This window comes from Mesoplodon densirostris, chromosome 19, assembly GCF_025265405.1.
Source record: "Mesoplodon densirostris isolate mMesDen1 chromosome 19, mMesDen1 primary haplotype, whole genome shotgun sequence".
In the NCBI taxonomy this organism is placed as follows: domain Eukaryota; kingdom Metazoa; phylum Chordata; class Mammalia; order Artiodactyla; family Ziphiidae; genus Mesoplodon; species Mesoplodon densirostris.
This window is the reverse complement of record NC_082679.1, coordinates 13,664,068-13,690,184: the sequence shown is the minus strand read 5'-3', so window position 1 is coordinate 13,690,184 and position 26,117 is coordinate 13,664,068. Positions and strand designations below refer to the sequence as shown.

Below are 26,117 nucleotides of genomic sequence, written 5' to 3'. Positions count from 1 at the left end.
AGGGAGTGAGGCTCCATGGACTTCTCTTCCTCCGTAACCTCAACAGATATTCCCCAACACCAAGTAGGTACCTGGCCCTGCTCCAGGCGCTGGGGATATAGCCATGAAGAAAGCAGCCAAAAGATCGTATCCTGGCGAAGCTGAGAGTCTAGACTGTGACGCTGAAGACAGATGGGGGAAAGGGCGGAGGAAATACTGCAGGAGGGTGGGATTGTAAAGCAAGGGCCCCAATGAGATGACAGAGACCTGATGGGGCGGGGGAGCCAAGTGGGGATCTGGAGTGTTCCAGACAGAGGAACAGTCAGTGCAAAGGCCCTGAGGTGGCAGTGTGCCTGGAGCAGAGTGAGGGGAGAAGTAAGAGATGGGGTCAGGGAGGTAGCGGGCAGATCCTGGGGCCTTTGAGATCGGCCACGGAAGGACTTTGGCTTCTGGCTTTTTTCTTTTTTTTTTTTTTTTTTGGCCACGCCACTCGGCATGTGGGATCTTGGTTCCCCTAACCAGGGATTGAACCCGCTTCCCCTGCAGTGGAAGCGTGGAGTCTTAACCACTGGACTGCCAGGGAAGTCCCTGGCTTCTGGCTTTTTTGTTGTTGTTTTGGGGTTTTTTTTTTTGTTTTTTTTGTTTTTTGTTGTTGTTTTTTTTTTGCGGTACGCGGGCCTCTCACTATTGTGGCCTCTTCCGTTGCGGAGCACAGGCTCCGGACGCACAGGCTCAGCGGCCATGGCTCACGGGCCTAGCCGCTCCGTGGCATGTGGGATCTTCCCGGACTGGAGCACGAACCCGTGTACCCTGCCTCGGCAGGCGGACTCTCAACCACTGCACCACCAGGGAAGCCCGCTTCTGGCTTTTTAATCTTCTTTAATTTTTTAAATTGAGCTAAAATTCACCTAACATAAAATGTACCATTTAAAATTGTACAATTCAGTGGTTTTTTTGTTTGTGTGTGTGTGTGTGTATTTGTAATGTTATGCAATCATCACCACTATCTAATTCTGGAACATTTTCATCACCCCAGGAAAAAAACCTCGAATCCATTAGCTGTCACTTCCAATTCCTCCCTCCCCCTATCCTCTGGCAACCACTAATCTATCTGCTATCTGTCTCTATGGCTTTGCTTATTCTGGAAATTTCATATAAATGCAGTCATACAATATGTGGTCTTTTGTGTCTGGCCTTTCACCCAGCACAGTTTCCAAGGCTCACCCATGCTGAAGTGTGAATCTGTACTTCATTCCTTTTTATAGCTGCACGATAGGATGTTGGCTTTTGCTCTGAGATGTAGCCACGGAAGGGTTACAAGCAGGTGAGGTCCGTGGTCTGACTCACCTTTTTTTAAAAATAAATTTATGGGCTTCCCTGGTGGTGCAGTGGTTGAGTCCACCTGCCGATGCAGGGACGTGGGTTCGTGCCCCGGTCCGGGAAGATCCCACATGCTGCGGAGCAGCTGGGCCCGTGAGCCATGGCCGCTGAGCCTGCGCATCTGGAGCCTGTGCTCCGCAATGGGAGAGGCCACAGCAGTGAGAGGCCCGCGTACCGCAAAAAAATAATAATAATAAAATAAAAATAAATTTATTATTTTTGGCTGTGTTGGGTCTTCGTTGCTGCACGCGGGCTTTCTCTAGTTGCGGCGAGCGAGGGCTACTCTTTGTTGCAGTACTCGGGCTTCTCATTGCGGTGGCTTCTCTTGCTGCGGAGCATGGGCTTTAGGTGCGCGGGCTCTAGACTGCAGGCTCAGTAGTTGTGCAGCACGGGCTTAGTTGCTCCACGGCATGTGGGATCTTCCCAGACCAGGGCTCAGACCTGTGTCCCCTGCATTGGCAGGCGGATTCTTAACCACTGTGCCACCAGGGAAGCCCCTGACTCACTTTTTAATAGGAGCTTTCTGGATGCTGAGTCTGTGTGTTGGGTTGGGGGTGGGTGGGAAGAGATCAGGAATGGAAACCAAAAGACCACCTAAAAGGTTACTTTGATAAGTGAGGTATGATGACCATGACAGTTTAGGCTCAGGAGCCAGCCTGGGGTTGAATCAGGCCCTGCACGCTTTAGGGTGACTTCGGGCCAGTCACCTAACCTCCCATGCCTCAGTTTCCCCAACTCTAGAATGGGGATGGAGCAAGGACTTTGGTTCACTGCTGCATTTCTAGCAACTAGAGCATGGCAGGCACACAGGAGGTGCTCAAAAATGTCTGTTGAACAACGAGGCCATTGTGCCAATGAAATGAATTAATGGGTGAAACTCTTGGGCGGGCCTGTAATAAGGGTTCAATGATTGTTAGCTGTTGTTATAGATACCCAGCAGTGCTGAGAGCAGAATTTGAGCAGGGTGAGAGGTGGGTGTGCCTTTGGGTTAGGGAAGGTAGTCTGGACCCACCTGTCGGCAGCCTCTTTCAGTCCACTGAAGGACCGGGTTGGGTGATGCCGAGAACTTGACCACTTCGTTTTCATACATGTCCAGGAGGCGGACCCGGAGCCGGTAGATGCAGCCGCAGTTCTCCCGGGCACCCCACCTGCCGGGTGGCAGTGAGCCTTGATAGCCTCACCACCCGCTCAGGTCTCGGGGTTGGGGAGGGCGACTGAGGTCTGGCCTCCCTGCACTTTGATGAGGTCAGGCCTGGGAACCTAGGGGGAGGAGCCTAGGTGCCCCTGGGGTGGAGCCAGGGCCTGGGGGAAGAGCCTGGGTGCTCCTGGGGGCAGATTCAGGAGGCTTTGGGTCAGGTGTATATGGAGGGGGGTGGGGAGGTAATGGTGTTCTGGGGAGGAACCACAGCCTTGGGGAGGAGCTTGAGGGTGTAGGAAGCTGGGGGCTCTGGGCTCACCAAAGCTCCGCCCCCCCCGGCTCTGCTACTATGAGAGCATCACTTGCCCTCCGTCAGCCTCACTGTGAAAGGGGCACAGTAGCAGTGCCAGCCCGTGGGGTTGATGGGGGTGTGAAACGACCCCCTTCTGCAGAACTGCTGCCACCACGGGGGGTTCTCCACTCACCAGTCAGCCACACAGATCTCGATCTGGGAGCTGTCGAGCAGCTCCTGCCACACACCCTCCATCACCAAGTCCACAAGCTGCCTCTTGAAGCACCATCTAGGAAGGGGGGATGATAGGATGGGTGGGGGGGTAGAGAGTCCCATCATTCAAGTCAGCCCAGAAATCACCTCCTCCCAGAAATCACCTCCTCCCAGAAGCCTCCCCTGACTACCCTGTCTAAAGCAGCCCATCAGGGTTGCTCTACCAGACTAGATGTATGATGGGCTGTGCAACCCCACTGGCCTCTCAGATCCCCTCCACCCTTCACTCTGCTGCGGACTCCAGGAGGCTGACTGTATGCAGGCCTGCCCCTAATATTTGTGGGGACCAGGACATGAATACAAATGGAGGCCCACATACTAGACATCTGAGCAGAGAATTCTGGGGTCTCCTCAAGCACCAAGAGGCCCATGGTCTAAGGCTGTGTTGCCTGTATGGAAGGGTCTCCCTTACCCTCTACTTCCTGTTGGGTCAGCCAATGGGAAGCTCCAGCAGCAGATAGAAGGGAGAAGAGAGTGAAATCAGGGTATTTATTCTCCTGGCTCCCTCCCAAGGGATCATCGTGGGACTGTTGTATTTCTCAACGAAAGGGCCCTCTCCACAGTGCCCTCTCCTCCCAGCCTTCTCTGTCTTCATGTTTCGGTAATTGCTTCCTCCCCTTACCCCTGCCAGGCCTAGGGGTGGTAAGGTCCCTTCCCCCCACTGTTACTAGCCTAGAGTCCTGTAGTATCTCTTGTGTTCTGCCTGCACCTTTGTAAACAGTCCTTCTCCTCGAATTTCAATGTGCCATAATAAGAGAAATAGTGATTTATCAGAAGAACTGATAAATTGACCAGAACTGAACAGAGTGCTCAAGGACAGACCTAGGTTTGTATGGGAACTTCATAAATGATAGAGGTGGCACCACCATTCCATGGGGGAAGGGAAGGATTCTTTAGTAGATGGTGTTGGGAAAACTGGCTCAATATAAGGAGGGGGAAAAAAAGAAAACTGGATCCTTACCGAACATCACATTCAAGGTGGATTAAAGATCTAAATGTAAAAGATAAAACTATGAGGTTACTAGAAGAGAGTATAAGAGAACACTGTTAGGATCTAAGGGTAGGGAAGGATTTTTTAAACAAAATTTCAAAAAACAAATTCTAAAGCAAAAAGATGAATTTCATCATATGTAAATAACACCATGGACATAGTTAATGCAGATGGTAGAGTGGGGGATTTCTATAATGTCCAGGATGGACAAGGGACTGACAGCTAGAATATACAAGAAATACTTGTATATCAACGAGAATAAGATATCAACCTTAATAGAAAATATGAACAGGCAATTTACAAAAGAGGGAATCCAAAAAGCTAACAAGCACATGAAGAGATGTTTAATTATTAGTAAACTGAAACATGCAAATTAACAATGAGATATCCCGTCACCCCTAATATACTGGTAACTACTAGAAAGCTAGATGCCACGAGAATGGTTGACTGTGGGGTAGGGCACAAGGAAAATGGGTATGGGGTATGAGGATAAAGAGAATCAGCCAATCAAACTGTTTTTATGTCTTCACAGCATTTATCACCATCAGAAGCTCTGAAGTCAGACTACCTGGGTTCGAATCCCAGCTCCACCATTTATAATAATGGTATTTGTGTCATAGGGTTGTTGCCAGGATTAAAAAATTTACATGTAAAGCATCTGGCATAGAGTAAGCCCTCTAAATGTTTATTATGTTGTTGTTTTTATTTTACTGTTTATGCGTTTAATGGCTTCCCCGACCATACATCTAAAATGCAAATGAAAAAAGAGCAGGTTCCTGATCTTTCTGAATTTTCCTTTTGTCTCTGACATGTAAAACAGTGCCTGGTACCTGGTAGGCCCTCAACAAATATTAGCTGGTTGACTGAATAAACGAATGTGGGAAGGAGAGGCTGAAAGTGGGTGAGGGTGAGGATGAGGACGGTAGGGTAGGGTCCCCCTCCCTCGTACCAGGGATCAAGGGCCACTCACTCGAAAGAAGTCACGAAGCAGGTCTGGGAAGGAGCGCCCGGCACCAGTATTAGGTTCTTTTCCACAGCCCAGCCATTCCCGCCATGCTCCACCTCCCAGCCTCTGAAGCCCTCTGTGAGATATAAAAGGATTGAACACCACGGATTCGCCCGCCAGCTCGCCCCGCAGAGAGCCCGCCGCCACCTAGCTTGCTCCGCCCACCAGCTCCTCCCTCCCAGCGGGCTGTATTCGTGGTCCCACCCCACAATGGCGTCACTCAGCCCTGCCCACCCACTCAGCTTCTCCCCAGCCTCTCTCGGCCCCGCCCCTGTTCTGCCTCCCTTCACTCTCAAACTACTGGGCTTCAATTCTGGCCCCGCCCCGGGCTCCTTACACCACCGCTTCCGGAACCCTCCTACCTTGGCTCCGCCCACTCAGTTCCCCTCCCCGCAGCCTCTCAATACGACCTTATATTTCTATGCAAGCTCCGCCCCTGCCAGCACCCAATCGGCTTCTCCCCAGGCCTCCCCTGGCTCCTCCTCCTTTAACCGCGCCCACCTAATCTACAGTTCAAGCATAGCTTCCCGGCCCAGTCCTCTGGATCCTTCTGCTCTGTCTCGCCCAGCCATCTTGGCTTGCTATACGGCCCACAGCCCCTGGCTCCTCCCACCCAGTTTCCCAAGAGCCTCGACCACGTCCCCTGGCTCCCGGCCCCGCCCCTGTCTGCTTCACCCTGGCCACGCCCACTCACACCACCTCGCCTGGGCCCCCAGGCCACACATCCTTTTGGTCTCTTTTTTCCCGCCCCTGCTGCTAGCCCCTGCCCACGGCACCCACGCTCTCCGCAGGAGTTGAAGATGAGGTTGCGGCCGAGGGGCGCTCTCAGGCAGTAGCGCGCCAGGGCGCAGAGCGGGAACTCCTCCTCGTCCTCGCTGTTGGGCGGGCAGCGCTGGGCCACCGCATAGAGTGCGCGGCCCTCCGCGCTGCGGTCGCGGGCCAGCTGCAGCAGCCACACGGTGGGCCCGTCCACCACGTCGCGCCAGGCGCGGCACACTGGGCGGCAGCGCGTCACTAACGCGCGCGGTGGCACGTGGCTCAGCACCTGCACGAGCAGCTCCGGCGGCAGCGCGTCCAGGGCTATGGGCGGGTCCGCGGGCAGCCGCCGCCGCGAAAGCCGGGCGCCCATCTCCGGCCGCCAGAGTCCTGCAGGTCGAGAGGGGTCGGCGGGTCAGGGCAGCCCAGCTTCCCTCCACCTCTCCTTCCAGGACGCAAGTCCCCTGCGACTTGACCGTGACCTCACCAGGTACACGGGCGACCGGGGGACTGCCATAACCAAGAAAATCCAGCATCTATTTCCTGCCACTTGGCTCTGGACGGGGACCGGTTTCTCCCCACCTTTCCCCCTCAAGCAGCAACCCCCTGGCCTGATCACGACCCCACCAGGACTGCTAACCACGACTTATGTCTCTGGCCAGTGCACTTGTGTCTGGCTAAGCACTTTACATATGACCATATGCACACTGAAGACCCATGAGAAAAATTCACCGAGGAGGAAACCATTTCCACCCCATCCCCCAACCTGTCCCAACCCTCGGGCCTTTGGAATCCAGGACCTGTTCTTCAGCAAAATGTATTTCCTCAGTCTCTTCGCTGAAGATTGTCACATTCTTGCTCTAACCAGAACCCAGCTGTTCTGTGGGCCTTCCAAGTGGGTAAATCTCCTTGCTCCCTGGTGCTGTTTCCAGAGATCCTCCCTCCATCCTCCCCCAAACGCCGCAGCTATGAATCTCATCATCAGGGTAGATTGTTTGTCACCTTGTCATCATCATCTGCTGACCCAGATGACTACCCCTCACTTCTCCATGATTTTAGCTCCAGGCTCACAGCCACTCAAGCTGCTCTTATCAACATTCTTGGTGATTTCCATATCCAGGATGAGGATCCTTCCTTCTGCCACCAGGCCTCTCTTGTTCCCTGACCAGCTGTTCTTCTAGCCCCTCCATCCCGTGGTCACACCTACACCTTGTCTCAGTAACCACAGCCTCTTCAGAGCCTCAGTCTCAGGCTTCTCACTCTCCACACATCACCTCCTCTCTTTCCAGCTCTCTCCCTCCAGTGCCCTAGACCTACCCCCCCCAACACACAGTCCTTCCAACCCACTATGATCTCCCATCCTTTGTCCCTACCTCTTTTTCACCGCCCCACAACCCCTCAAGTCCTCAGTTCTTCCTTATCCAGCTTAAATTCCTTGGTTAATCATTTAAAACATTCTTTGCATACACCCTTGCGTCCTCTGGCTTCCTCCTACGCGTGCCCCAGTTAAATCCAGCCCTCCACCTACCTGTGCCTGTACCCACACAGTTTAAAGCAGCTGAAGAACAACACACAACTCCACTGGCTGGTCTCACTTTAAGTTTGTGCACTTGATGCTCAAGCGTACCCACAGTGCTGCCTGGCAATCAGATTACATTTCTCTTATCCTCTTGCTCTTCCTCTCTGTGGATAACTATTTCACACCTTCTCCCCTATCCCCAACACATCACACTTCCTTCCACCTTTTCACTCTCTCTTTGCTTCTTATTTATTTATTTTGGCCGCGCCGTGCAGCATGGGGGATCTTAGCGCCCCTACCAGGGATCGAACCCATGCTCCCTGCAGTGGAAGCATGGAGTCCTAGCCACTGGACCACCAGGGAATTCCCTCCTTGCTTCTTATTTTGCAGGAAAAATAAAATCGATGGGAAGTGAACGTCCATAGACCCCCCCCCCCGCCCCATGTACCACCTCCCTGCCCTGTGCTTTCCCACCTTGACTGCTCCCACCCCAGGTCACCGTCTCACAGTTCTCCCCTCTCTCTGCTGCACCTTTAGCTTCCCCCTCTGCACTGGATCATTCCAGTCAGCTCACACAGAGTCATCTCTCATTTGAAAACAAATTAAACTCCTCTTGACTCCACCTCCCCTTCCAGCTCTGACCCCATTTCTTTGCCCCTCTTTATAGTAAATCTTCTCCAAAGAGTTGTCACACTCAGTGCCTCCATATTTTCTACTGATATTCTCTCTCAAACCCTCTCTAATCAGACTTTGCCCTCCTTCTCTACCCTGAAATGTCAAGGTCACCAATGACCCCCGCCTTGGTGCTGAGCCAGTAGTCACTGTTCAATCGTCACCTTGCTCGACCTGTCAGCAGCACCTGACACAGTGAGGTGACTCTCTTCTCACTTGGCTCTGAGCCAGCACATCCCTCTGGACCCCTCCCGTCTGCCTGTGGCTCCTAGTCAGTCTCCTCAGCTGTTCCTTCCTCCTCCCTCTGATTTCAGTGTCAGGGATCGGTCTTTTTTTAAAAAATAAATTTATTTATTTTTGACTGCGTTGGGTCTTCGTCGCTGCACATGGGCTTTCTCTAGTTGCAGCAAGCGGGGGCTACTCGGCTACTCTTTGTTGGGGTGCATGGGCTTCTCATTGAGGTGGCTTCTCTCGTTGCAGAGCACGGGCTCTAGGTGTGTGGGCTTCAGTAGTTGTGGTGCGCAGGTTTAGTTGTTCCGCAGCAGGTGGGATCTTCCCAGACTAGGGATCGAACCCGTGTCCTCTGCATTGGCAGGCAGATCCTTAACCACTGCGCTACCAGGGAAGTCCCAGGGATGAGTCTTTGAACCTCCTCTATTCTCCATGAGTACTCCCTTTGGGATCTCATCCACTCTCATCACCTCTCACCTGGACCATCAGTCTCCCTGCTCCCTTCCCCAGCTGTCAGGTGTGAACACCTGAGTCAGGTCCTGTCCCTGCCCTGCTCAGAGCCCTCCTGTGGCTCCACCTCACTCAGGGGCAGGGCAAGGTCCTCAATGCATCCCACAAGCCCCACACGATCTGTACCCATCACCTCCCTGCCCTCATCTCCCCCTCACTCACTCTGCCCCAGCCACACCGGCCTCCACACCTCAGGGCCTTTGCACAGGCTGTTTCCTCCACCTGGAACCAGAGCATTTCTTTGCTCACCTCCACATTCCCTTCAATCTTTGCTCAAAAGTCAACTTCTCCATGAGACTGTCCCTGGCCACATTATTTACAATTTCAGGGCCTCATGACCATCACCTACTCCTCCTTCCCGTTTTCTTACTTTATTCTTCCCTAAAGAAACCCACTTCACAGATGAGCAAACTGAGGCATAGCAAGGTGAAACACCTTTATTTAACAAGAACTCAGTGATTAGCTCAAGACCTAGTGAGAAACGCATTTCATTTCCCCATCAGGGCAGAAGAGCTTAGTGATGAAATGCTCATGCCTGGGTCCAGCCAGCCTGGGTTTGAGTCCCAGCTAAGCCTCTTGCCTCAAGAGCAAATCACTTCAGCTTTTTATGCCTCAGTTTCCTCTTCTGAAAATGAGGATGTTAACCTTACCCACTTCATAGGGTTATTGTGAGGATGAAACGAATTAATATTTGTAAAGCACTTAAATAATCGCTGGTGTCTCATAAATAAAAGTGGTATTGATATAATATTAGACACTAAATTATGTTAGTTGCTATTATTATTACACACCATAAAAAGATGGCGAGCAACCATTTAGCTACAATATTTTCATCTGGTGACATTTACTGAGCCCTTACTAAACCACCCGTGCTGAGCATTTAAGCTGGATCATCGCACTGAATCCCATCATCCTGTTTTAATGGCCAAAACAATCCTTGGAGGTTGCCCTGGGTTAAGAGGCTTCAATGATCTAAAGCTTGTTATACTATCTAATGCCGGTAAGAGCTCCATTCATGTCAGCTGTTACTATTTTGAAATAAATTGATTAAGGTCTTGTTAAGGATTAAGGCTCTATCAAGCCAGTGGTCCGTGGACGTGGCAGAAAGCCCGATTCCCCTTCACCCCCACAACAGAGAACTGAAGTTGTGGAGACACGCTTTAGAGACTAGGGTGTGCTTTGCCCCAGGTGGTTATTAGCTGCATTAATAATTAGCTGCAATTTACAAGCGAATCCACCAGCTTGCCCGGTATGGATGTGTGCCGATCACTGGCAAACAAGGGATCCCTGGAGCTGGGGGTGGTCCCCTCACACAACGAGGGCAGCCAGACTTCACTGAGAGGCAAGGACCTTCAAGTGATGTACCTTACAAGCCCTGGGTATTCAAAATGCTTGTATGTGATGCTCTCCTGAGGACCACGAGGTGCCTTGTAGCCAACATGTCCAACACGGCTGAATGCCAACTACTGGCTGGGTCAGAATGTCATGGCACTGCCTGCTGCTAGGATGTTTGGAAGTGTGTGTGTGTGTGTGTTTGGTGGGGAGGATATTGTATTGGTTGTCACAGTGACTGGGGGATGCTACTGATATTTGGTTTCCAGGGACCTGTGATGCATGGCAGACATCTTCCCCAGATGGTTATAACAACGTATCCAAACTGATGTGCTCTTTCCCAGGAATTGACCATTCTCCATTAAGGAGTGGCATCCACAGCCCTCCCCTTGACGTGGGCAGGCCTTTGGGACTGCTTCGCCTTTCAGAGCATTGCAGAAAAGTGACATGGCTAAGGGATTTCAGAGGCTGGGTCAGGAAAGAGGATACAGCCTCTGCCTGACTCTCTGGGGATGCATGCATGGGGAGCCGTGAGTCCAGTGGTGTGCTCCTAAACGTTTAACAACTGGCTCTGTAGGGGGAAAAAAGAAGAGTCTGGGTGTGTAGCATGTGCTGATTTCTGTGGTGTGAATACACCTTCCATGGCTGACAGCAAGCTACCAACACGACGTTCCTGGACTTTGGACTTGGAAAGAGCTGTCCACAATGTGCTTCCAGGATCCGATGCGAGCACACCACCAGCACACCACCGCCTGAGTCACCGTGTAAGTCTGACTGCCCTGAAGTCGTCACATTGGAGATACACAGGGAGATAGACATGTTTGGGAGCCCCAGCTGTTTGGGTCTGCCCATCCAAGGTGCTACAGAGAGGAGTGAATGAGCCCTCAGGTGACCCAGTCCCAACCACTGCCTGATGGCACCCGTACAAGAGCCCCTGAGAACTGCTTAGCTGAGCCCAGTCAATCCCCAGAGCCGTCAAAATAATTAAGTCATTGCATTTTGAGTGGTCTGTTATGCAGCACTTGCTAAATGTAACGATGCTCAGTGACCTGTATTTCAGGGGACAGGTACCACTCACAAAGGGTGGCCAAGAGAATTCCAGTCAGCATTAAAAGTTCCATCTGGAATGGATAAAGAAGATGTGGTCCATATATACCATGGAATACTACTCAGCCATAAAAAAGAATGAAATAATGTCATTTGCAGCAACATGGACGGACCTGGAGCTTATCATACGAAGTGAAGCAAATCAGAAAAAGACAAATACCATATGATATCATTTATATGTGGAACTAAAATATGACACAAATGAACTTACCTGTGAAACAGAAACAGACTCACAGACATAGAGAACAGACCTGTGGTTGGTTGCCAAGAGGGAGGGGGGTGGGGGAGGGATGAACTGAGAGTTTGGGATTAGCAGATGCAAACTATTATAAATATTATAGAATGAATAAACCACAAGGTCCTACTGTATAGCACAGGGAACTATATTCAATATCCTGTGATAAACCATAATGGAAAAGAATATAAAAATGAATGTATATGTATATATGTATAACTGAGTCATTTTGCTGTACAGCAGAGATTAACACAACATTGTAAATCAACTCTACTTCAATAAGTTAAAAAAAAAGTTCCATCTGGGCAGAGGAACTTTGCCTTTAGAAACATTTAGAAAGGTTTTTTTTTTTTCTTTCTTCTTGTTTCTTGATCTGAGGGCTGGTTACATGTGCCTTCGTTTGTAAAAATTCATCAGGCTGTACAGTTTGTGTACTTTCTAGAAAAGGTTTACTAGAAACGATAACAACAATAAAAACAGAGATGTAGTCCATGGAAAGGAACCAAAAGATGTCCAAAAAGCTCTCCCTGCTGTAATCAAACGAAAGATAGGATTATTATTTTTACTATTATTTTAAAATATGGAACGCATCACAGATTTGCTTGTCATCCTTGTGCAGAGGCCAGGCTAATCTTCTCTCTATCGTTCCAATTTTAGTATATGTGCTGCCAAAGTGAGCACGATAGGATTATTTTTAAATTAAGGACCCCATGAGAGTATTAAGAGGTAGCTTCTCTCTCTCCTCAGTGGTTCCTCCAATCAAGTAGGGCCTTTTTATAGTGATGGAAAATTTTGCACAAAAATACCTCCGTGACTCAGTGGTGATACCATTGCCATGGTTTGGTGGCATATACTTATAATAACCATTATTTTATGATAATTTTTTATGGCTCTGGGGACTGACTGGGCTCAGCCAAGCAGTTCTCAGCGGCTCTCATGCAGTGGTCTTCAGGCAGGGGCTGGTGCTGGGTCACCTGAAGGCTCATCACTCCTCTGTCGAGCACCGGAGGTGGGGACTCAAACAGCTGGAGGCTCCCCAGCATTTCTCCATCTCCACGTGGTCTCCTGCTAGTGCATACTTTTCCCTGAGTAGCCACTCTTTTTTTTTTTTTTAATGCTTTTTGCCACATAAAAGTAAACACTTTATTTTCTTTGTTGTACAAATTACGATGATGGAATTGTCCTTCTCTCTCTCTCTCCTTTTTTTTTGGCCGTGCGGTGTAGCATGTGGGATCTCAGTTCCCCTACCAGGGATCAAACCCTGGTACATTTCGGTACTTGAAATATCATGTCGTTAACTTTTGTTTTATGAATTTGGAAGACTGAACAGTTACTGTGAATAGTAATATTTCAGTATCGGTCTAAAAAAATACATGGGTATTGTCCTTGTCTCCCTTTCTTAGGAGTCAGTGTTTATTCACTGTACAGTTATTTCAGCTTTGGGAATTTCCTGGCGGTCCAGTGTTAGGACTCGGAGCTCTCACTGCCGAGGGCTTGGGTTCCATTCCTGATCAGGGAACTAAGATCTCACAAGCTGTGCAGTGTGGCAAAAAAACAAACAAAAAAAACAAACAAAAAAACAAAACAGCTTTTCTGTATGCTTGAATTAGCTTTTCTGTATCGTTGAATTTTTTCAGAATACAATCATGGGGGTAGAAAAGACCCAACTGTCAAAGATTCAGTGTCCGGGCTTCCCTGGTGGCACAGTGGTTAAGAATCTGCCTGTCAGCATAGGGAACACAGGTTCAAGCCCTGGTCCAGGAAGATTCCACAGGCCTCGGATACCACAACTACTGAGGCTGCGTGCGCTCTAGAGCCCATGAGCCACAACTACCGAGCCTGCGTGCCACAACTACTGAAGCCCGCGCGCCTAGAGGCCATGCTCTGCAACAAGAGAAGCCACCGCAATGAGAAGCCCGCACACCACAACGAAGAGTAGCCCCCACTCGCCGCAACTAGAGAAAGCCCACGCGCAGCAACGAAGACCCAACGCAGCCAAAAATAAATAAGTTTAAAAAAAAAAAGATTCAGTGTCTGTAAAGCCTATTAGGACCCTCTGCCGAGGGCAGGGAGCAACTGAAGGTTTCCAGGATCCTGGGCTGCTGCTCCCAGCAGGATAGCTGATGGTCAGGAGCTCCCACTATGGAGGCAGACGATCAACGTTCAAATCCTGGTTCTGCCTCTTCTTGGGCAGGCCATCACTTAGGCGTGTTGCTGGCCTCTGAGCCTCAGTTTTCTTGTCTGTAACATGGGGATAACTATTGTTCTACCTCAAAGGATGGATGTGAGCAGTGAAGGACAAATATCCCTAAGCCATGCCTGGGACTCAAGGAATAAGACTCAATGGTCATAAAAGAGCTGTAGGCTTTCGCTCTTTGGATGAGGATTTGATAATCTGAAAGAATTAAGAACCTAGTGAGATGCCCTCTGTGGATCCCCCTTGGGGAGAAGGGAAATGGGAGAGGGGGGTGGGCACACATCTACCTCATCACCCTTTCAAACTCTGCCAACTACCCAGGGCACCCATGTTGAACTTGAACTCCTCAGGGAGAATGCGTGAGCAAACCACCAAGCCAAAGCCAGAAACTACTTCCAATAACACCCCATGGAGAGATATGCACCTGCATAAGCTGGGGAATCTTGGTGGTGGGATTTGTGGTGCATTTCTGCTGTGTGTGTTCATGTACATGTTCCATTTATATTTGCACACAGGGAGCCCTGTTTCCCAGAATGGGTACCTTTTTAAAAAAAATTACCTTCATGGATGTATAAATTACATCCAGTAAGATGCACACACTTCAAGTGTACAATTTGTGTTCTAACAGCTGTGTACAACTGTACAACCATGCCCACAGCCAAGATGTGGGACATTTCTTTCACTCTAAAAGGTTTATCCCTTCCCAGTTAAGCCCCACCCCCATCCCTGCCACTAATCTGCTTTCTGTCATTATAAATTCGAGTTTTCTCTTCTAGAATTTCATATAAATGGAATCATATGGTGTGCCAGTTATTAATTTACTTCCTCACAGCTCCAAGTTGAGAAATTGGAATCTGGGCGTGTAAATCTTTTCCCTTTGCCGGCTGACATGTTAAGTTTTTCCAGTAGAGGGAGCCAGAGAGGCATTACAGGAGGAAGTGCTGTGTTAGTTTCTGCTGCACAACAAAGTGAATCAAACATATGCATACATTTATCTCCATATCCCCTCCCTCTTGAGCCTCCCTCCCACTCTCCCTATCCCACCCCTCTAGCCGGTCGCAAAGCACCAAACTGATCTCCCTGTGCTATGCGGCTGCTTCCCACTAGCTATCTATTTTACATTGGTAGTGTATATATGTCCATGCCACTCTCTCACTTAGCCCCAGCTTCCCCCTCCCCCCACCCCGTGTCCTCAAGTCCATTCTCTATGTCTGCGTATTTATTCCCGCCCCGCCACTAGGTTCATCAGTACCATTTTTTTTTTTAAAGATTCCATATACATGTGTTATTTGCAGTGAGGTGGATGGACCTAGAGTCTGTCATACAGAGGAAGGGGTTTTGCTTCCCACTTCCAGACTGCCGGGATAGGCAGCTTCTCCTGCCCCATTCCCAAGCATACATGCATGCTTCTCCGGTGTCTGGCAGTCAGCAGCATCCCTCAGCCAGCACCCTCCCCTGGCACCCACCTCAGCTGGTTTCCTAGCTGAGTGCAGCTAGTGAGATACTTCCTTGGGAACTGCTTTCCCTAGCATCCTAGAGGACTGACTCTGGCAAGTTCCAGAGGGTGGATTTCCAGTAAGTTCTACAGGTGCAGCACCAAAGGGATTCTTTTGCCCTTTAGTGAGCCATCTCCAAGTGTTCTCCAAAAACAGCAGGGATTCTGGGGCTGCCACGGACAGCCTGGGACTGGCATCTTTCTCAAGCTCTCTGTCTTAGATCTTAGGGGTAGTGGCTGCTCCTTGTATTTGCTACTTCTATATTCTTTAGCATTCTCTTATTTCTTAGCAGCTAATCCCTCTAACTCAAATCCTCTGCTATAATTAATAATTCTGTATATTAAACATTCTCCCTTCAAATTCCTCTGTGGTTCCAGTCTCCTGATTGGACCCTGACTGATAACTATAGAATGTGTCCCTGTGTCTCCTTTCCTTCAGCATAACATTCTGTGATTCAGACACATCGCTGCATGTATCAATCAGGAGTTCACTCCTTTTTATGGCGGAGTAGTATTCCATTGAACAGATTAAACCACGATCTGTTTACCCACCCAGCATGATGGACATTTGGGTTGTTTCTAGCTTGAGGCTATTATGAATAAAGCTTCTATGAACATTCACATACAAGTGTTTGTGTGGACATATGTTTTCATTTCTCATGAGTAACTATGTAGGAGTGGAATTCTTGGATCATGTGGTAAGTGTGTATTTCACTTTACAAGAACACGCCCGGTATTTTTTTCAACATGATTGTACCATTTGCGATCCCATCAACCATGTATGAGAGTTGCAGTTGTCAGCACCTTGTATTGTGAACCTTTTCAATTTTAGACAGAATGGCTTCCTTTTCATGCCCCAGGGAGATTTTCCTCTACCTGACATCCTCCTTTATTAATTTTTTTTTTTGGCCACACCTTGCGGCTTGTGGGATCTTAGTTCCCTGATGAAGGACTGAACCCGCGCCCTCAGGAGTGGAAGTGCGCAGTCCTAACCCCTGGACTGCCAGGGAATTCTCTCCCTTATTAATTTTAACTCTTTACTCTGAACTGTGGTGCCAGTGTTGTTTCTAACCTGTGACAAATGGTTACAGAAAAATCATCAATAAAACAAGATTGAAAATTCTTTGCTTTTTGGAATTATTTGCATGTTACAAAGATTTGGTGTTTCTTCTCGTTCAAGAAGGCAGACTGAGCCATTGATAATCAGAGCCTCTACTGGCCTGTAAGAGTTTTTAGGTAGATTTTTAAAAAACGGTACCGGGGCCTCCCTGGTGGCGCAGTGGTTGAGAGTCCGCCTGCCGATGCAGGGGATACGGGTTCGTGCCCCGGTCTGGGAGGATCCCATATGCCGCGGAGCGGCTGGGCCCGTGAGCCATGGCCTCTGGGCCTGCGCGTCCGGAGCCTGTGCTCCGCAACGGGAGAGGCCACAACAGTGAGAGGCCCACATACCGCAAAAAGAAAAAAAAAAAAAAAAAAAAAAAAAGGTACCCTTTCTGGGTGAATGCAAGCCTGGGGTAGCAGAGCCTGGTGATCAGAGCAAGGGCTGGATTCAAGCCCCCGGCTGGCCTCATAATAATAATAGCTGGTTCTGTGCTAGATGCTCTCAAAACAGAATCCCAGGAATCCCAAGTTCAAGTGTCTACAAGAGACAGGCAGTATCCAAAGTGAGACCAACTGGGTGGAAGCAAACCGGAGAGAAGAGCCCAGCCTGGAGGCTATGCCAGTGCTCACTCTGGCTGATTTACTGCCAGTAGGAAGGTGGGCCCAGTTTGGCTACATTTTCTAGTTTGTCAAGTAATTGGAAATCCCTATTTTTATGTGAAATCACCCAATTTTTAAATGTCAGCAGTGCATTTAAAGAGAAAAAAGAAAGGACAGTGTGGGCCAGGTGAGACAGATCTGCAGACCCAGGAACTGTAGCCTTTTGTGGCTTCTGTATTATCCCAGTTGATCTTCACACCATGAGGAAACTGAGGCCCAGAGAGGTGAAATGATGCACAAAAGGTCACATAGCAGTCAGAAGTGGAGTGGCGATGGGACTCTGGGCAGTCTGGTCTCCCTCTCAAAGGGCATCCTCCCTATGTACAGCAAAGCAATTAAAAAGCAAAGTGAACAGGAGGGAGACCATCACCAAGAAAGAAATGTTGATAAATTTCTGTAAGACAAAAAGCAGAAAGAAGTGTAGGGGCTAGGACAGAACTCAAGGTGGGGACAATGAAGCTTCAAGGACCCCCAGAGGCTCTGGACCCAGAGTTGAGGATCCAGAGGGGCCCAGGCTGTGGTAGAAGTGCAGGTCAGGAGTCGAGAGGGCAGGGGGAGGACAGTGGTTAGTCCATCTTGGAAAAACTGTGCCTATTGGCTCCCTGTTCCCTCACCTTCCTCCCCCATGCTTTGCCACACAGATCTCAAGCTGCCCAACATTCGCATACAGGAAAAACAAAACAATACTGGATGACCGTTCTTTGAAAAAATTGCATGAAGCTTCCAGGAAGTGCCCAGGCTGCTGGTGTTCCTGAGGATAGCCTTCCGCACCCTGGCATCTGGGAGTGAGTTCCCAGCAGCCTGGTTTCCCCCAAGTTATCACTGACATGTGCTGCCTCCAAACACAGGGTTCTCAGTCATACCTTCAGCTGGACAAAGAGGCCAGTGGGAAAGCAGGACCATATTTACGAAATCCCCAAATTTCATACCAGTTACTTAAATAAGTCACCCAGCCCCTTGTTCGTTTGAAAATGTGATTGGACAAGCAGGGATCACCAGATGCTTAAAGAAAACCAGCAGCCTGAAAAAGAACCAGTAAGATAAACATGCAGGGCTTCCCTGGTGGCGCAGTGGTTAAGAATCCGCCTGCCAATGCAGAGGGTCGAAGCCCTGGTTCCTGAAGATCCCACATGCCGCGGAGCAACTAAGCCCGTGCGCCACAACTACTGAGTCTGCAAGCCACAACTATTGAGCCCGTGTGCCACAACTACTGAAGCTCGCACGCCTAGAGCCCGTGCTCCACAACAAGAGAAGCCACCGCAATGAGATGCCCATATACCGCAACGAAGAGTAGCCCCTGCTCACTGCAACTAGAGAAAGCCGCGCACAGCAACAAAGACCCAATGCAGCCAAAAATAAATAAATAAATAAATAAATAATTTTTAAAAAAAAGATCAACACGCAGAGCAAAAGTGAACTGACCCCAGAGGTAACAGAGACAGTTCAGAGGGCCAAAAGAATGTAAAGGGAAAGAAAAACCCTAATTAGTACACTCAGGGCCGGCTTCAGGCTTCATGGGTGTGTGACTTGTGGAGCTGTACTTAGAAGGGCTCCATGCTTGTTTAATGGTCTGCTACTGCCAACCTGAAATTCTTAATCGTTTTTGAACAAGGGGCCCACATTTTCATTTTGTACTGGGCCCTGCAAATTATGTAGCTGGTCCTGAGTACACATAGATTTGAGAAGAAATTCAAAGCAAAACAAGAACAGGATACTAAAAAAGGAAGAATTTTTTTTTTTAAAAAAAGGAAGACTGTCGTCAAGAAGAAAAAAAGAATTCCAAGAAATAGATGGGATGAGTTAAAAACAGGAAAATCCTTCTCTCAAAAGAGAAAAAGTAAAGCTATTTTAAAAAACTGCAGGAAAAACAAAAAACTGTTTAAGAAAGTCATGGCACAAATATGATATACACTAAACCATATCCATGTTATATCCATTTGATAACGTACAAGAAAAAGGAATCCATTTGACCTGGAAGCTAGGGGCATTCTCCTTATACTAGCTCTGTTTATTGGTTTTCATGGGAAAAATAATGTTTTTGTTTTTGTTTTTTTGAGATATAATTAATACTGTGTAAATTTAAGATGTACAGCCTGTTTTTTTTGTTTTTTGTTTTTTTTTGGCCGCAGCACATGGCTTATGGGATATTAGTTCCCTGACCAGGGATCGAACCTGGACTCCCAGCAGTGGAAGCAAGGAGTCCTAACCACTGGACGGCCAGGGAATTCTCCAGCCTGTTGATTTGATACATTAATATATTGCAATATGATTACCACTGTAGCATTAGCAACGCCTTTATCACTTCACATAATTATTTTCTTTTTTGGTGAGAACATTTAAGATCTGGTCTCTTAACATAAAGATTGTCTTTTCAAAAAAAAGACAATCGGGCCTCCCTGGTGGCGCAGTGGTTAAGAGTCCGCCTGCCGATGCAGGGGATACGGGTTCGTGCCCCGGTCTGGGAGGATCCCATATGCCGCGGAGCGGCTGGGCCCGTGAGCCATGGCCGCTGGGCCTGCGCATCCGGAGCCTGTGCTCCGCAACGGGAGAGGCCACAACAGTGAGAGGCCCGCATACCGCAAAAAGAAAAAACAAAACAAAACAAAACAAAACAAAAAAAAGACAATCTTTTGGATTGTGCTAGGAAATCTACATGCAAAAAAGATGAATTTAGGCCTTTACCTCACACCATACACAAACATCAACTCAAAATGAATCAGAGACCTAAATGTAAGAGTTAAAACTATAACATTTTTAGAAGAAAACAGGAGAAAAATCTCATGATCTTGGGTTAGGCAAAGATTTCTTAGATACAATACAAAAAGTATGATTCATAAAAGAAAAAATGGATTAATTAAACACCATCAAAATTTTAAACTTTTGTACTTCAAAAGACACCATTAAGTAAATGAAAAGACAAGCTATAGATTAACAGGAAATATTTGCATACCATATCTTTGATAAAGGACTTGTATCTAGAATATATAAAGAACACTTAAAATTCAATAATAAGACAATCCAATTTAAAAATTGATGAAAGATTTGAATAGACATTTCACTGAAGAAGAAATACAAATGACTAATAAGCACATGAAAAGATGCTCAACATCATTAGTCATTAAGGAAATGCAATTTGAAATCACAATGTGATGCCACTTCATGCCCACTAGAATGGCTATTGTCCAAAAGATTGGCAAGGACAGGGAGAAACTGGAACCCTCACACACTGCTGGTGGGAATGTAAAGTGGTACAGCCTCTTTGGAAAACAGTTTCTCTAAAAGTTGAACATTAAAAAAAAAAAAAGTTAAACATAAACTTACCATGAAACCCAGCAATTCTACTATTAGGCTATCTACCCAAGAGAAATGAAAACATAGGTCCATGCAAAGACTTGACTGCAAAAGTGCATAGCAGCATTATATCTTTAGAAACAACCCAAATGTCCATCAACTGGTGAATGGATAAACAAAATGTGGTATAGTCATACAGTGGAATACTGTTCAACAATAAAAGGAATGAAGTACTGGTACATGCTACAGTATGAGAATGAACCCCCAAACAGTATGCTAAGTGAAAGCGCCAGACACAAAAGACCACATATTGTATGATGGATTCATATGAAATGTTCGGAAAACACATACAGAAAGATTAGTAGTTGCCTGGGACTGGACATGGGAACAGGAAGTGATCACAGATAGGCACAAGGGATATTTTGGAGGTGATAGAAATGCTCTAAAACTGTGGTGATGGCTGCAAAACTCTGTAAATTCACTAAATCACTGAATTGTACAATTAAAAGGGCTGAATTTTACGGTATGTAAATTGCACTTTAATAAAGCTGTCCAAAAAAAAAAAAAAAAACCCCAAACCCGGCAAACTTTACAGTTAAAGCATGTAAGACTTAAATAGTGTAACAGAACAGACTGTAGAAGTAATCAACCTTGACAGTGTGAAAGCAAGTGTACAACTGACAAAAGATGGGAAAGGAAAAGGTGGGAGGAGGGGAAGCCAAGACGCTTCTTTCACTCACTTAGTATCATGGGAATCAAAAGTTGCCAGAATAAGAAATACAAGTGAAGCATAAAATTTAAAGTTACAAAGGTAAATAAGAAATGATCTTTTAAAAAGTACAATTATTAAAAATTAGTGGAGCGAATACACAGTGAGCTAAACACCATCTTTCACAGCAGACAGTAATAGACGATACTGAATTTCCCTATTTCTCTGTCATTTTCACTGTCATCACCCTCTCAGTTATTCAACTGCCTTCTGGGCCACAGCATGGGTGAAATGGGAGGCAAAGTTACTTCTGATTTTGGTATATTCTAGTTTAAATGTCATGAACATCATGCGTATTAAAATCAACCAACCAACCAGCCAACTACTGCAATGTCACCAAAATTTACTTAAAATGCCACCAGTGAGAACTCCCATACACACCTGACGAGAGTAAAAATGGGTGGAACCACTTTGGAAACTAGTTGGGCATTTTTTAATTAATTAATTTATTTATTTATTATGTGGCTGCACCACAGGGCATGTGGGATCTTAGTTCCCCATCAGGGATTGAACCCGCCGCACCTGCAGTGGAAGTGCGGAGTCTTAATCACTGGACTGCCAGGGAATTCCCTAGTTGGGCATTTTTTATTTATTTATTTATTTATTTATTTATTTTTGGCTGTGTTGTGTATTCGTTGCTGTGTGCGGGCTTTCTCTAGTTGAGGTGAGCGGGGGCTACTCTTTGTTGCGGTGCACTGGCTTCTCATTGTGGTGGCTTTTGTTTGTTGTGGAGCACGGGCTCTAGGCGCGTGGGCTTCAGTAGTTGCAGCATGTGGGCTCAGTAGTTGTGGCTTGTGGGCTCTAGAGCACAGGCTCAGTCGTTGTGGTGCACGGGCTTAGTTGCTCCACGGCATGTGGGATCTTCCCGGACCAGGGCTTGAACCTGTGTCCCCTGCACTGGCAGGTGGATTCTTAACCACTGCGCCACCAGGGAAGTCCCAAGGCATTTTTTTACTGAAGTTAGAAATGTGCCTTCTCCAAGACCCAGCAATTTGACCCCAGAGCCAGGAAACACATACTAGGATATTCACAACAGCATTGCCCCTAACAGCTCCAGCCTGGAAATGACCCAGGTGCCCATCCGCTGTAGGGTGTATAAACAAATTAAGGCAGTCACAGAATGAGATACTAAGTAGCAATGAAAAAGAGTTAATGACAAGTAAACACAACAACACAAACGGACCTCAAAAGCATAATTTTGGGTGAAGTTGCCAGACACAACAAGTCACCCAGAGTGCGAGTCCCAGGACAACCAGACAGCTGGGTGGCCTGGGGCAGTCCTGGCTACACCTAGGGTCCCAGGGTAATTAGGGTCATTGTTAACAGTGACCCCTATCACTTCCAAAATTCCCTGGTTTAGATGATAAATTATATACTCACACCAGTGGTTCTACTCTTAGAAAGTTTACAAACAAGCTAAACTAATCAATACTACTTATGGATGTACACACATATTAAAAGGTACTAACACCATATTTTAAAAAACCAAGCAGGGGGACGAGCATTATAAACGTCGGGATGCTGGTTCCCTCTGCGGGGATGGAGAGGGCTGCTAACCAGAGGCACATCTGGGGGCTGGTAATGTTCTCCTTGTTGACCTGGGTGCTGGTTATATACTTTATAATTATTTGTTAAACCGTGCATGTATATTTTATGTACTTTTCTGTATGAGTGTTCTATTTCGCCATTTAACAATTGTTAGTGCTATCAGTGAACACCATGATTATTTAAGTCAAAAAAGGAAACAGTCACTCTGCATCTTAGTGCAAATAATAGTTCACATTTGTCGATGCTTTCTTTGTGTAAGGCATCCTGAGAAATTCTTTACGTGCATCATCTCATTCCCTGGAAGCAGCATTGACATTTCTGGGGCATCACAGGGCTAGCCGGGGACATTGGTTTGGGGAACTGCTTGTGACAGCCTGCAGAGGAGGTGGCACTGGGGAGAGGTGAAATGTTGCCAGTTCCACGTTCAGTCAGCCCCGGGTTAGCCCCAGCCCTAATTCAAACTTCTTCGTGAATTTGGGCATATGGCTTTCCCTCTCTAAGCGTAGATTTCCTATCTGGAAAATGGGAAATGTGCAGGTCCACATCTCCTGTCCACAATCCCTAAATCCAAAAGCTCTGCAAACCAAGTCTTTCACAGACCCATTTGGTGGCCGAGCTGCCTGGAACTGATGGAAGGTTTTATTTATGATATGAACTTGCATTTCACTGAAGAAATATCCGTGTGTTTGATTATCCTCCAGCCCCACTAGGAATCTTATCTAATGTACAGGATGGTTCCTTATGGCTTGCCTCATATTCACTTCCCAAATGCATTGGGCCTCAAAAGTTTTGGCTAAGACACTGTGGACTTGTAGTTAACTCTCACTTCTCATGGTGATGGGGAAATTCAGTGAGATCAAGCCCTGGCCCTCGACAAGTGTTAGCTGCCATTGTGAACGTTGTGACTATGATTAGCACTTAAGTCCATCTATGGCACTGGAGTCTGTGGCTGCACCTCCTTATGTCAGAATCACGCAGCCACTGAAACCATGACTGGAGGAACGTGGGCTAAGGGGATCCGTGCTTAGGGAGTAACGAAACACAGCAGGACGTGAAACTGCACCAATGGCAAGGTCAGAGCCATTCAGTGAATTTTAAAAAGGCAAAAGAAAATGCCAAGTTTGGGACTTCCCTGGTGGCGCAGTGGTTAAGAATCCGCCTGCCAATGCAGGGGACACGGGTTCGAGCCCTGGTCTGGGAAGATCCCACATGCCGCAGAGCAAATAAGCCCGTGCACCACAACTACTGAGCCTGAGCTCTAGAGCCCGCGAGCTACAACTACCGAAGCCCACACGCCTAGAGCCCATGCTCTGAAACAAGAGAAGCCACTGCAATAAGAAGCCCGCACACCGCAATGAAGAGTAGCACCCACTCGGCACAACTAGAGAAAGCCCGTGGGCAGCAGTGAAGACCCAACGCAGCCAAAAATAAATAAATTAAATTTAAAAAAAAGAAAATGGCAAGTTCAAAATCTCCAGGAAAAAAAAAGGAGTAGAAGGAAGGGCCCAAGAGCAGTGATGTTGTTATAAGTAGTTATTCCCAGGTGAGCAGACCATGGTGGTTAAGAAAAATCCTTCACAAAATACTAACAGCTAATGTTAACTGCACACTAACTGCTCTAGGCATGTGGAAAGTGCTTTACAAGATCTCACAGAAGGCTCAACAACAACCGCATGAGGCAGGCGTTATTTTTCAGCTGGGGAAACTGAGGCTTGGAGGAGGGAAGCAACCGACCCAAGGTCGCCTGACAAGCAAGGTGGCAGGTCGGGGATTTGAACCTCGGGGTGGAGGACTCCAGGGTTTGTGCCACTGTGCACGTCTTCATCTCTGAGTTTCTATACTGTCTTACTTTATTTACGTCAAATTTTACCATAAAAATGTCACTGTACAGAAAAGTTGAAAAAAATAGTTAAAACGAATATCTCAATGTGTTCCATATTTTGCCATATTGGCTTTCTCTCCCTCCCTCTCTTTTGAGGAACTGTTTTTTGTTCTTGTTTTTGTTTTTGATGGTCTTGAACCACGTGGCATTTTATTTGAGTTGCATTTTACATTTTCTGTCTTAGTATGTTGTGACTCCAGAGGACTAGCTACTGTTGCCAAAGCAAGATGACTTTGGGTAACTTCAGGGATCCACAGGGGTTTTTGTTTGTTTTTTAAATTATTTTTTATTGGAGTATAGTTGATTTACAATGTCTCTTTTGATGAACTATTAAACATGCATCTTCTAAGAAAGAATAAGGACCCTCTATAAGTCTATAATAACACTTAACCCACTAAGAGAAATCCATTCTACCATCTAATCTTCACTCCATGAACACTTTTTCCCATTGTCCCAAGGTCTTCTGGAGCTGTATCTTCCTAACAAAGATGGGGTTCACACACTGCTGGGGGTGCTCATGTCTCTCTAATCTCTTTTAATCTAAAACACTGCCCCTGCCTTTTCCATTTTTCTTAAAGAGATTATATGTCTTTTATCATAGGAAAAAACTAAGGCAGACTTTTCTATTTGATTTGTGAACCATATGTATAACTTGACTGGATTGAAAAATTAGCATTTAAATAAATAAAAAAACTTTAGTAAAAATATTTTAGGGACTTCCCTGGTGGCACAGTGGTTAAGACTCCACACTCCCAATGCAGGGGGCCGGGTTCGATCCCTGGTCAGGGAACTAGATCCCACATGCATGCCTCAACTAAGAGTTCACATGCCACAACTAAGGAGCTCGCAAGCCGCAACTAGAACCCAGTGCAACCAAACAAATAAATTTAAAATATATATATATATATATTTTAAAGTAGATTCCTCAGCCAGGCCATACAAAAATGGGAGTCAACAGATTAGATACATATATATATAACAAATATATATATATAGTTATATACGGATATATTTAATGGAACAAGAAAACAAAAGTTTACAAAAATTATTTCATGTTACAAAAGTGCCAATAGAGAAACTAAAAGGAATGTCATGATTATATAGGAAGGAGGGAAACCGTGGAGATGATGAAAGCTGTCTCCATCTATTTTTAGCAAAGGATTAACAGACATTGTCTCAAAGTTGATAAACTAAGAAATAACAATGGAAGAATTTGCTTTAAAAATTTGGAAGTAACTACCAGAGTAATAAAAAGCAGAGAAAGGTTTAAAACCATGCACCACGGATCACAAGTTACTTTTGCCATTTCTGAAAAGTAATTTAATTACAAAGTTTTAAAATTGGCTGCGGGGGAGGGTGCGCTGTTTAAACGATTGATATTTCATGCAAAGCTTTGTCCTGTTTGTCTTTTGTTCTTGTGTTACTGGGACATTTAAAAAATTGTTATTATTTATTTTAAAAGTAGGTTGGTAATATTGTAAATTTGAATTTGGTAATATTCAAAATAGTGGGTAAACAGCTGCTGTCTAAATTTGAAGGATCAAGATTCGGAGCGTTAACAAATATTACTGAACACTGCAAAAGTTAACTTAGAACAAAATTTAAATTGGGTGGAGCGGCCGCAGCTAAAAACATACTGTGCCCAAGTTGCTAAGTCGAGAAACGGCGCTCTAAGATCTTCTGATTCACAGATTTTTCTGCCAGTCAGAGGAAACAAAAACCAGAATTGGTAAAAAGTGGTCTGGCCTTTCAC

General features: G+C 46.7%; 1 protein-coding gene and 1 non-coding gene across 9 annotated transcripts in view; both read right to left on the bottom strand.

The window, feature by feature from the left end:
- LOC132480981 (F-box only protein 17) overlaps nucleotides 1–26,117 on the bottom strand; it is a 29,433-nt gene that overhangs the window by 2,797 nt on the left and 519 nt on the right. For 2 of the 8 annotated variants that reach the window (XM_060085625.1, XM_060085624.1), the window contains exons 2-8: nucleotides 5,840–6,205; nucleotides 5,024–5,135; nucleotides 4,024–4,053; nucleotides 3,475–3,507; nucleotides 2,983–3,078; nucleotides 2,372–2,507; nucleotides 72–161 (exon numbers count right to left, since the gene is read on the bottom strand). In XM_060085625.1, the coding sequence (XP_059941608.1) occupies nucleotides 72–161; nucleotides 2,372–2,507; nucleotides 2,983–3,078; nucleotides 3,475–3,507; nucleotides 4,024–4,053; nucleotides 5,024–5,135; nucleotides 5,840–6,188 (846 nt within the window). In that variant the 5' untranslated portion in view covers nucleotides 6,189–6,205. Of the gene's footprint in view, nucleotides 1–71; nucleotides 162–1,585; nucleotides 1,810–2,371; nucleotides 2,508–2,982; nucleotides 3,079–3,474; nucleotides 3,508–4,023; nucleotides 4,054–5,023; nucleotides 5,136–5,839; nucleotides 6,206–26,117 lie in introns of those variants that run through there. The other 6 variants (XM_060085630.1, XM_060085628.1, XM_060085626.1 and 3 more) reach the window with 6 other exon arrangements.
- LOC132481040 (U6 spliceosomal RNA) lies at nucleotides 11,996–12,102 on the bottom strand. The gene has a single exon (XR_009530747.1). It is a non-coding gene; the product is annotated as a U6 spliceosomal RNA (small nuclear RNA).